The 13315-nt window shown below is 20.2% G+C and overlaps 5 protein-coding genes across 5 annotated transcripts in view; 3 read left to right on the plus strand and 2 right to left on the minus strand.

Moving 5' to 3' along the window:
- Window positions 1-401, plus strand: part of PRSY57_0720500 (hypothetical protein) — a gene marked incomplete at both ends in the record, with an annotated part of 1639 nt that extends 1238 nt beyond the window's left edge. Inside the window, one exon of the mRNA XM_020114672.1 lies at window positions 1-401. Within this exon, the coding sequence (XP_019970629.1) occupies window positions 1-401 (401 nt within the window).
- A 500-nt stretch (window positions 402-901) lies between these two features.
- On the minus strand, window positions 902-5146 carry PRSY57_0720600 (hypothetical protein; the record flags this gene model as incomplete). Its single annotated transcript, XM_012906860.2, has 1 exon — window positions 902-5146. The coding sequence occupies one exon, from the start codon at window positions 5144-5146 to the stop codon at window positions 902-904; it is 4245 nt and encodes a 1414-aa protein (XP_012762314.2).
- A 1482-nt stretch (window positions 5147-6628) lies between these two features.
- On the minus strand, window positions 6629-7309 carry PRSY57_0720700 (dynactin subunit 5, putative; the record flags this gene model as incomplete). Its single annotated transcript, XM_012906861.2, has 1 exon — window positions 6629-7309. The coding sequence occupies one exon, from the start codon at window positions 7307-7309 to the stop codon at window positions 6629-6631; it is 681 nt and encodes a 226-aa protein (XP_012762315.1).
- A 1127-nt stretch (window positions 7310-8436) lies between these two features.
- On the plus strand, window positions 8437-9198 carry PRSY57_0720800 (hypothetical protein; the record flags this gene model as incomplete). The annotated part of the gene is made up of 3 exons (XM_012906862.2): window positions 8437-8670; window positions 8859-8931; window positions 9062-9198. 3 exons carry the CDS (start codon window positions 8437-8439, stop codon window positions 9196-9198), a joined length of 444 nt encoding a protein of 147 aa, XP_012762316.2.
- Window positions 9199-9989: 791 nt separating this feature from the next.
- On the plus strand, window positions 9990-13049 carry PRSY57_0720900 (metallo-hydrolase/oxidoreductase, putative; the record flags this gene model as incomplete). Its single annotated transcript, XM_012906863.2, has 1 exon — window positions 9990-13049. The coding sequence occupies one exon, from the start codon at window positions 9990-9992 to the stop codon at window positions 13047-13049; it is 3060 nt and encodes a 1019-aa protein (XP_012762317.2).
- Window positions 13050-13315: the final 266 nt, after the last annotated feature.

A 13315-nucleotide genomic window follows, 5' to 3' on the forward strand; every position in this document is an offset into this window, starting at 1 on the left:
GAGCTAGCGAAAAATTAATTGAAAAGAAACCAGAAAAAACAATATTTGAGGCACAAAGATGTGAAAAGAGTAATGCACATGCGCGAGCTAGCGAAAAATTGGTTGAACGAAAACCTGAAAAAACAATATTTGAGTCACAGCGATGTGAAAAAAGTACTGCAGATGCAAGAGCTAGTGACAAATTATGTGACAAAGTAGGTAATGTATATGTTTTTGAATCTCAAGGGAGTATACGAAATGATGTATATGCACGTGCAGGTGAGAAGCTGATTCAGAAAAAACCTGAAAAAATAATATTTGAGTCTCAACAATGTAAGGAAATTATAACTGATTTCCGATCATCTGATAAAATAAAAGAAGTTATGAAAAGAAATTTGACTGACGAGTGTCACAATATTTAAAACAAATATTTATCACAATGTCATTTTGTTAACATATATATATATATATTTTTAATGTAAGTTTTTATTTTATTATATTTGTCTTGTATTTTTTCATGAGAAGTTTTTATTAATAAAGAATGACTATTTAATGTGTCATACATTATTTTTTTTTTAGTATATTATATTTTTATTTTTTCAATATTTTTATTAATTTTTAAATTTAATTTTTCTATTTTGCAAAATGTGTTTAACAAAAATAAAAGTCATATTTTTAATTTAATTAATGAATAAAATATAAATCAGAGAAAAAAAAAATGAAAAAAAATAAAGGGTGAAAAAAAAAAATGATATTAAAGTAAATAAAATGAATACAAACATTTATATATATATATATATATATATATATATATATATATGTATATATGATAATTTTTTAATTCAAAATAAATATTTTTAGTACATTAAATTTATTACATTATATTATATTTTATTATATATAATTTTTCTTGATTTTTGTTTTAAAATGTATTAATACAATCCTCGGATCTGATAGTGTAATTATTTAAAAAGAATAAATTGATTGAAGAGATGTCTATTTTGTCTTTAAGCGTGAGTGTATAATTTTTATTTTTTTGTTTTGTATTTAAATCAGGGTTATTTAATTGTTCTGTTTGTAAATTTTTATTTTTGTCTTGCATTAATGAGAGTAAATAAAGTTTATAGCTGAAATTATTTTTATCTAATAAATCGTTGATATTTTTATTTTGTTGGATAACATCATCATTATTATTATTATTATTGTCATTATTTTTTGAATTGGGGGAATTGTGTTTATCTATATTATTTGTTGTATCAATATTATCTGTTTTCTTCTCTGTATCTTCTTTATTTTTTGTGCTCAATGTTGTTAAAAGAGAAAATGGATTTTTCAATTTGGATTTCATAAGATTTAAGAAGAAATTATTATTACTACCCTCATTTATTTCATCATCATTATTATTATCATTATTATTATTATTATCATTATAATTATCATTATTATCATTATTATTATTGTCGTCTTTTAACCTATCTGACAAATTTGAAGTCACATCATTATCTTTTGTGTTGTTATAATTAACATGTGTAAATAAATTTTCATTCGTACTAGCAAAATGGGTTAAAAATTCATCAACTCCTTCTTCCCCTTCCTCTTCCTCTTCCTCTTGTTCTCCTTCTTCCTCTCCTTCTCCCTTTTTTTCCTCTTGATCTTTTTCTTGTTGTTGCTCCTTTCTGAAAATATAATTACTTTTTCCATTTTGTTTAGGACTCTTTTTTTTTGGATTATTATTTGATAAAATATGATTCCTTAATTTCTCCAAACAATTTTGGTCATCAACCATAAGTACCATATGGTTTGTTCTTTTATGATTATTCGTTCTGTTCATTTTAGATGTTATATATTTATTTGATTGTTCCATTGAATTAATAGTTTGCAGTTCTATAAATTTATATGACATTTTTTCTTTAAATAAAAAATCATCTTTTTGTGTATATTTCATATTATTTAGTATATCTTGAAAATAGTTTTCTTTTTCTTTATTTTTTATTTTATTTATTAACTCTTTATTTATTATTTGATATTTTTTATTATGACTACTTTTGTTCTTTAACATAATATCATTATTACATGGTACTATTTTATTTTTTGTCAGATATATGGGCATTAAATGTATTGCATCAGATATAATATTTGTTTGATTTGTTAATTCATATTCTAACCATTCATGTAATTTTTCTTCTTTTGTTAATTCTTTCTTTTCATTATTCATAAAATTATTTCGATTTGATAATAATTCATCCTTATTATGATGATGTGTTTGTATGAACATATTTTTATTATCTTTTTCTTTTTTCTCATTTCCTTCTTCTTCTTCTTCTTCATTATTATTATTGTCTTTTATTCCACTCATACGAATAAGGTCTTCATTAGGTTTCAAAACATTATCATTCATATGATACATATTATTATTAGTACCATTCATTTGGTTATTATTAAACCATGCACCTTCATCATAATTTATAGGAATATTATTTGGGTCATCATAATTCAAAGGTTTAAAACCTAAAGGATTATTATATGTATTTATGTGGGGTTCCCTTTGGATATTCATTAAACTATTTACATTTTTCGTAAGAACCACATTATTATTTGTTGTTTTTGATATATTCATATTTTTATTAAATGACATATTCTTCATTTCATTATTCATAGGATGAGCACTCACCATCATATTATTTGTTACATTCAGCATAGTATTAGGATGATTCATATTTGCAGGTAACACCGTACCATCAGCATTCATCATATTATTGTTTATCATATTATTACTTCTTATTGGTGTGGGGTAGATAGGTGATATCGAATTTCTATTTATTACACCGCTATGAAAATTTGGGATATGTGGATTAACAGATGATGTATTATCGCCAGCATAAGGTGGGGGAGCAATCATCTTGTTCTTATTTATATCTGTATCTGGTGGGGGGGGGATGTTATTATTTGAAGTAATATTTATATTTGGTGCATTGTTCAAGTTACTATTTTCTATATTTTTATCTTTCATTTCAAATTCAGTAAAGGTATTATTCAGAAGTGAAACTTGAGATTGTCTATTTATAACATTTGAATTGTTTATCATATTTGGATTATTTATCATATTTGGATTATTTATCATATTTGGATTATTTATCATGTTTGGCTTGTTCATCATATTAACATGATTATATGGCATACCTGTTGTATTACTCATATTACTAATTTTCATTTGTTTATCATTTGGAATTAATAACAAACTTTTTCTATTAATATTAAAAAATCTATTATCTGTACTTGGTGGAGGTGGTATGATATTATTATTAGTATCTATGTGCGTACTTTGTAGATTATTATTTTTTTTTATAGGATTAAAAAAATCCTTCTGATCATCTGGTGGTATCATATTTATGTTATTATTAATAGAATGTGTATTAACAAAATTTATAGATCCTTCATTATACATATTATTTTTAAATGTATGTGCACCCATATGATTACTATTATTATAATTCATCATATTAAATGTTGTATTATTCATATTATTATTTGGTTTATTAGAATTAAGAAAATTGTTCATATTACCCATCATATGATTATTTGTATGATTCTTGAAATTATTATTTGTATTACCATCTATATAATTATCCTCATTACTATCCATATAATTTTGATTAGTGTTCATTTCTTGTTCTCCAGTCATTTTATTATAATACATAAAATTATTATCATCGTGTATATTTCCTTTTAACATATTATTATTGGGTCCATTTACATTTTTCATATTCTTTGTGTTTTTCATTTTATTAATATTATTATTATTATTATTATTATTATTATCTCTAGATTTTATATTTTTTCTATTACTCATTTTCTGATCATAAGGTACATTATTAAAATTTTTATTTTTATAATTATCTTTTTTATTTGAATGATATATTTTAGATGTATATTCCTTATCTACATTTCCTTCTATTTCATAATCTTTATCATTTTCTTCTTCGTACGTTGTTTTATTTCTTCTTTCTTTTTCATAACCTTTTTTTTTATAATCATATTTATTATTATATTGATAAGATTCAGATATATAATCTCCATCGTAATCATTTTGTACTTTTCGTTCTTCTTGTTGTTCATCATTTCTTTCTTCATTTTGTTCTCTTTCTTCTTTGGTATCATCTTCATTTCCCCCTAATGGTTTCCTATCCCGAGCTTTATTATTTCCCTTATAATATTCATTATAATAATAACTATTATCATTTTCATGATCATCATTAGTATCATCAGGAGGAGCATTTTTCATGTCATTACTATGATTAGGATAATAATTGTTTAAGTGACTATCTCTTTTATCATCATATCTATAACTTGCTTGTTTGTTTTTTTTGATTCCCTCAATACTTTTTCTACTGTATTTATTGTTATACGATTTGCCTCTACTAGTACTTCTACTACTTTTATTTCTCCCATACAAATCTTTTTTACTATAACGAGTTGAATATTTATCATTTGAAGAATCTGAATAATAATTCTCATTATATTTATTACTCATTCTTTTGTTATTAATTTGTGATACATCTCTATGTTTTGATTTATATTTATAACTTGATGATTTTCTATCATATGAATTTCTTTCATATAATGTATTATAAGTATTATCATCATATTTTTTATCATGATTATTTGTATTTTTTCCTTTTCTTTTTTCTTCATATTTTTTATAATAATAATCACTTCTATTATCACTACTTCTTTTTCTAGAATATCTTTTCTCGTCATATTTATCATAAGTTTTTAATTTTTTTTTACTTTTTTCTTCATCATAACTTTTATGTTCATATCTTTTATTATTATTATTATTATTATTGTTGTTGTTGTTGTCATTTTTTGAATGTTCATCATCTTTTTTTTCATGATTTTTTCGATTTTCATATGTACTATCATTTTTACGTTCATATTTTTTGGAGCTTTTTTTATCATCTTCTTTTTTTTTATAACTATCATCGTCTTTCTTTTTATAACTGTCATCGTCTTTCTTTTTATAACTGTCATCGTCTTTCTTTTTATCATTGACTGTTATTATATCTGAACCTCTGTGTTTACTTTTTACTTTTTCATCATATTTATTAGAACTTTCATTAGCTTCATATTTATTATTGTTCTGATGGTAACTACTTTTTCTTTTCATTTTATTTCAATCCACAAGGGATAAAATAAAGTTATAATTTTTTTTTTTTTTTTTTTTTTTTATAGGAAATAATTGATATATGTTAAATATTATATAAGTATTTATTTATATAATATAAATATACGTTTATATTTACTTTTATTTTAATTTTATATTTTATTTAATTTTATATTTTATTTCATTTTATATTTTATTTCATTTTATATTTTATTTCATTTTATATTTTATTTCATTTCATTTCATTTTTGTTCCCTTTTTTACAAATCCCTTTTATTATATTCTACATAAATGTTAAACAAAAATATTTATAATATATAAATACATAATTATTTTTAACATGTAAAATAATTAATATGGAATCATAAATATTTTTTAAAAGGGAAATATAAATAAATAAATAAATATATATATATATATATATTATATTTATATAATAATATATTTTATTATTTTATGTTATATATTTCCTTATAAATTTCTCATCTTTTAAATATATATATATATATATAATATAAATAATATGACATGCTATAAATATAATATATTATAATATAATATTATGTTATTTTTATTTTTTATCATATATATTATAAATTTTTTTTTATGATGAAATTTTGGGCTCATTTTTTTTTTTTTTTTTTCCTTCTTTTATATATAAATTATATATAATTTAATGGTATAGTAATAATGAAATATATAATATATGTATATAATATACTGTTCATATATATACATTATAATATATTATTATATATATATATATAATTTTTGTTGTGTTACTCTTTTAATGGAAAAAATAAAAATAAAAATAAAAACAAAAACTTCATATTTTATTATATTCTAACATATAAGATGAAAGATAATATTTTTAAAAAACATAAATTAATTATAAAATAAAGAATATAATATTATAATTAATAAAATATACTTTATATATATATATATATATAATATATATAATATATATTATTAATGTTGTTAAAATTACTTCTTTAATGTAAAATAAAAATAAAAATAAATTATAATTTTTATAAATTATGTAGATATAATATTTGTGAAAAAAAAAAAAAAAAATTGTTCCTTTTTGTTCTACTGTAAAATTTTTTTTTTTTTTTTTTTTTGTTCTATATTTACAAAAAAAATGTTTACTTGAATAGAATGGAAAACGGATATTATGTTATAATGCATAATATATAATATGAAAAAGGAAATGATTAATACGTGACAAAAAAAAAAGATATAAAGTAAAAATGAATACATATAATATATTATTATTTTAATATGTAATACGATGTAAAAATAAAGTACAATACAAAAAAAAAGATAATTGTATTATTTATTAATATGATAAAATATAAATAAATAAATAAATAAATAAATAAATATATATATATATATATATTAATATATTAATATATTTATATATTTATATATGTTGTTTCCTTATGGAATATTATACTGATGTGTAAGATGAAGGTTAATTTATCCATCCTCCAGATTAGGTATAAAATTTTTATAGTAGAAATAAGGAATATCCTTTAAATATATTTCAGAAGAGTCTGGTAGATATTTGATAAACTTCGAAGGGCATCCTGAATATTTTGAGAAAGGTGATATAATAGTATCATTCGGTATAACAGTATTCTGTTTAATTATTACATTATCTTTTATTATTACCCTTTCTCCTATAATAGTATTATTACCTATGTAGACATTATTTCCTATATATGTTGCTTTTATTATACAATTATTTCCGATATATACATAATTACCAATAGTTATAGTAATATAAGAACTAGCGTCAGGTTTATGACTTTCCATTTTATTATTATCAAATATTTCATTTGGTATATTTATTTTATTTGTAAAACAAGGACATATTAATGTACCACATCCTATAATAACATATTTCCCAATATATAAACTGTTCAAATCTCCTCGTAATATTGCTTTATTTTTTATTATGGACTTTCCTAACATATGAATATTTCTCATTCCATATAATAGTGAATTTTTACACACCTTATTACCTGAAGCTGTTAATATATAATCTGAACGATTAAATCTTTCAACCTTTTGAAACGTTTCATTATTATAACACTCCAAATAATTATCACTTATTATATTTTCTAACCCCATCCCAACATCTCTTAACCCAGACATGAGGACAAAAAAAAAAAAAAAAGAAATAAATAAAATAAAATAATAACAAAATAATAAAAGTATTAAATATATATATATATATATTATATGTATGGCATATATTACAAGTCGCAAATATGGGGAAAAGAAAGGAAAAAAAAAAAAAAAAAAAAATCATAGTCCTTTTATGCGTTCATAATTTTAACCTTGTTGAATATAGATACATAAAAAAATGAATTATTCTACTTAATTTATATTTTATTTTTAACATAAGTTATCACATATATATATTAATTTATGATATTATGATATTTTTTATTTGTTCGGTGAAATATAATTTGTTGTCTCTCTATATATATTTTTCTTTTTCTATTTCTTATAAATATACTTTAATATGGGAAAATAAGAAAATATAATACATATAAGTACGTATATTTCTTATAACCCTAAACAAATGTTCTTTTTGAATTTTCCTACTTTTTCATTTTGAAATAATATTTCAAAAAAAAAAAAAAAAAAAAAAAAATATATATATATATATATATATATATAAATACATAAATGTATATTTTATTTTTTATTATTTTTTTTTTTTTAATGGTATGCTTGCAACAATTCATATATTATAGTATGATCGTCATGGATATAATTATTTATAGGTTAATTTTTTAAATGCACAAGAAATCATTTTTAACATATGTATACAGAAATATTCCCAATCTATAAAAAATAATAAAATACATTATTATATATATATATATATATATATATATATATATATATATTATATAGAACATATATAAAATTTATAAATAAATAAAAATAATAATATTTTTATTTTGATAATTAAAAAAGTGTATTATATATATATATATATATATATATATATATATTTATTTATTTATTTATATTTATAATATATATTTTTGGTTATATTTTATCGTAGTTAAAAAGTTAAATGTCATTTCAAAAGTACAAATATAATTAATTAAAAAAAAAAAAAAGTAATATATTAATATTGCCATATTTTATATTTTCATCAACATCGTTTTTGATAAAATTATATAAAACAAACTTATAATTATAATAGTTTTATTTTTTATTTTTAATATTCATATTATATAATTATAAAAAAAAAAAAAAAAAAAATGGATAATACCAAATGCTATGAATATCCTGAACATAATGAGAAAAACAATTTTATAAATGAAAAGCAATATGAAACGAATCCTAATGTAGATATATATAGATATAACAGAACATATATGAGTTATTTAAATTTATATTTCTGTATTATAAATTTTAAAGAAACAATGTTTATATCAGTGACTGATGATAATAATCAAATGAATGATTTACAAGTCTCATATCCCATAAAATATGTAATGATAAAAATGGAACATACTGGAAAAATATAATCAAAGAACCTTAACGTTCTAAAGAATAAAAATATGATTATCTTTTTCACAAGACGAATAAATGAATAAATAAATAAATAAATATATATATATATATATATATATATATGTTTTTTTTTTTTTTTTTTTTTTTTTTTTCCCCTTTATTATAGGAAGATGCGGACAACACAATTTGTCTCGTAGGTGAACCTCATTCATATGGGAATGATATAGCAAGATTATTAGGTTATATTAATAAATGAATAAACAACAAAAAAAATATACGTATACTTATGGACACATACACATATATATATATATATATATATATATATATTTATATATTTAATTTTTTTTTTTTTTTTTTTGATTATAGGCATGAAGTTCAAGATGCCCTTTTTCGTAAGTGTCAATGCTGACGAATGTGATGAAAATTTAACAAATTTTATTTTCTTAAATTGCTTAGAGATATTAAAAGTGTTACTTAAAAATAAGGAAGAGAATAAGATATAGGCATAATATAAAATCAACAAAAAAAAAATATATATATATATATATATATATATATGTATATTTTTAAATTTATATTTTTTGTGAATTTTAAAAACTGATGTTTTTCTTTCATTTTACTTTTAAAATGTATTAACCTTTAAAACGACAGGGTGTATTATATATATATATATATATATATATATATATATATATGTATATATTTTTTTTTTTGGAAAATATTAATATTCTAAATATAACTTTTTTTAAAATATAAAAAAGAAAAAATATTTATGTATATAATAATTGCAATAATTTTATGAGTAACTCATTTTTTAAAAATAAATATTATTATTATTATTATATATATATATATTTTTTTTTTTTTTTTTTTTTTGAAAAAATAAAATGAATACATACATATTATATATACATACACAATATAATAATATACATATATATATGTAACGTTCTTTTTTTTTTTTTTTTTTTTTTTTTTTTCCCTTTTAAAAAGTATGATTATAACCTTTGAGCTTATTACCGAAAAATGATTTTACAATTATGTGATAGGCTTAAGAAATATGTTATACATAAAATAAACGTTGAAAAATATATAATTAAGAAAAAAAAAAAAATATATATATATATATAATAACATGTAAAATAATACATATATATATATATATATTTATTTATTTATTTGTGTATATGCTCTAATTTTTATTTTTCTTTCTTATTCGTTATTTTTGTGGGGGTCAATAGCAGTAAAAGATTGAAATATAATAAAATGAAATAAAAGTTCGATGAAAAAAAGGATGATAGAATTATTTCTTACTACTAATAAAAAGAAGAGGAAAAAGAAGTTTGTTATTTTATTTCTCTATATTATTTTAAGTTGGGTTATACAAATTTGCCTGACATATAGGTTAGGAAGAAAAAACATGTCACACTATTTAATAAATTACATAGATAAGAACGATTTGTTATTATATAATATAAATAGAAAAAAGAAAAGAAGGGAAAAAGAATACTTTATAAATGTCACGAAAAGAAATTTACAAAAATTATGGAAGGAGAGAAATAAAAAATTCTCACTATATAATAATAATATTAATTCTGGAGAATTAGCTTATGTTAAAAATCAAAAGAAAAAAATGATAAATATAATAAAAGAGTGTGTTGATAACTTGTTATTTATTAATCGTTCCTTAGTTGAAGAGATGTTAGAAGATGATAATAAAAAATATGAACAGGCAAATAGAGAAAATAATAATAATAATAATAATATAGAAAAGGATATACAAGTAGATGTAACAAATAACCTTTTGTCAAAGGATAATTATTTTATAGATAAAAAAAAAAAAAATATAATTAATAGTTATATTGAAGAAATAGATAAATTTCTAGAAACATATGATTTTAATGAAAACAAAGAAGATATATTAAATTATGAAAAATATATATCAAATGTTATTCTTTATAATACAGTTATAATAAATAATAATCATGTGAATCAAAAGAATTATATGGATAGGGTTATTTTTAATTATATTAATTTGATTCTCTTAAGTAAGGCCGGTACGATGGAAGACAGAGGTGGTAATACATGCCATGTGGAAAATATACATGATGAAGAAAATATTTATGATAAAAATAATATTTGTGATAAAGAAAATATTTATGATAAAGAAAATATTTATGATAAAAATAATATTTGTGATAAAGATAATATTTGTGATAAAAATAATATTTGTGATAAAGAAAATATTTATGATAAAGATAATATTTGTGATAAAAATAATATTTACGATAAAGATAATATTTGTGATAAAAATAATATTTACGATAAAGATAATATTTACCATAAGGAAGATATAATAACGTCTAAATTTTCAAATAACATATATAATATAGAACATATTTGTAAAAAATTGGTAATGATAAAAAAGGCTGTGATATATTTGATGAAAAAATATAATATAAAAATAGAAGAGTTATATATAGAAGCAGAAACGCATGATATAAAAATAAAAAGAAATATTTATGAAGATAATGTAGAAAAGAAAAGTGACTGGAAGTTAATATTTTTAGGTACTGGATCGATGTACCCATCAACTAGTAGAGGGACATCATCATTTATTTTTCAAACAATAAAAAAAAAATGTAATGAGGCTTTCTTGTTTGATTGTGGAGAAAATACATTTATAGCATTACAAAAAGCTAATATTAAAGTTAGTAAAATAAAAAATATTTTTATTACTCATTTACATGGTGATCATTGTTTAGGATTAATTTCTGTATTAACCATGCTGAGGAATATGAATACAATAAATATATATGGTCCAGAAGGATTATATAGATTTTTAAAAAATAATTTTAATTGTACGTATTCGAAGAGGATTGCTAAATTTTGTGTATACGAATTGAAAGATGGAAACGTCACAAATGGGTCCAACCAAAAAATTGTAAATAATACTAACAGCTGTTATAATTTTAATAATAATAATAATAATAATAATAATAATAAAAATAAACGAAATATAGAATACGTTTATAAAAATGAACACAATTATTATCCTATTTTAAAAAATGATTATATTGAAATAAATGCTTTCCCCATTAAACACACAGTACCAACTGTAGGATATATAATAAAAGAAATAAATGTAGAAAATAAATTTAATGCAAATTATATTGATTCTCTTATAAAAAAAAATTATGACGAGCTAAAAAAATGTGAAAATTTAGATTATGTACCTTATAAGATATATGAAAATATTATAAGGAAAATGAATTATAATGATGTAATTATTTTCCCAGATCAAACAAAACTTACTTTTCATAAAGCATATAAAGAAATTTATAAAGAAAGAAAAATAGTAGTATGTCAAGATACATACGATGCATCAAATTTACAAGAGCATGCAAAGGACGCTGATGTTTTAATACACGAATCTACTAATAGTCTTGTCGATTTAACACATGACCTACAAGCTGGGAATGGATTGTATGAAGATATACCTAGCATGGTTATGTTGTCAAAAAATAGGAATCATAATGTGCAAGTTTTAAATAAAAAAAGTGATACACGTGGTGAAAATGGAGCGATCAACGGAAATATGAACGAACATGCATGTGGTGGTGAGAAGGAACATATAGGTGTGGGTGAGAAGGATCATATAGGTGTGGGTGAGAAGGAACATATAGGTGTGGGTGAGAAGGAACATATAGGTGTCGGTGAAAAGGAACATATAGGTGTCGGTGAAAAGGAACATACATGTGGTGATAACCAGGCGTCCCCCTGTGACCACAGGAATCATTGTGATGGTGAAGAACCACATGAAAACACAACATATAAAAGCGACAAATCAAATTGCCTTTTTGAAAAAAATACAAATAATGATGAGCTCATGAAAAGCTATAACAAAATAATTTCAGAACGAGGGCATTCCACAGCTAATATGGCTGGAGATTTTGCAAGAAAAATTAATGCGAGAAAATTAATTTTAACTCATTTTTCACAAAGATATATTGGAGACAACAAGTTAAAAAATGTCCTTGTTATGAAAAAGATAGAAAAAGAAGCAATGGTTTCGTTTTTATCCGTTGATCCAAAAAAAGAGACAAGTGATATAAATAGAGGTGATTACACAAATAATAATAACAGTATAAATAACCATCATCAAAATATTGATACTAATGACCTACATAATGGAAATGGAAAACATGAAATTACAATTAATAAATATATTAACATAAATAAAAGTAATAATGAAATATTTAAAAACAAAAAAGATAAATATTCTTATGATAAAGAAGTAATTGCTGCATATGATGGCCTAATTGTACATATTCCACCACAACGAAAACATTAAAAAAATATATATCATGTGGTAATATATATATATACATATATTATGTATGATTATTTAAATAATATTCAAGCATAGATACATTAATTTGGTGCCTGAATTCATATATTATTTTTTTCGTAACTATTTGTGTACTTTTTTGTACATATATTATATATATATATATATATATATATGTTTTTTTTTTTTTTTTTTTTTTTTTTTTTTTTTTTTTTTTTTTTTTTTTTTTTTTTTTTTTTTTTTTTTTTTTTTTTTTTTTTTTTTTTTTT

This window comes from Plasmodium reichenowi, chromosome 7, assembly GCF_001601855.1.
Source record: "Plasmodium reichenowi strain SY57 chromosome 7, whole genome shotgun sequence".
Lineage (NCBI taxonomy): Eukaryota > Apicomplexa > Aconoidasida > Haemosporida > Plasmodiidae > Plasmodium > Plasmodium reichenowi.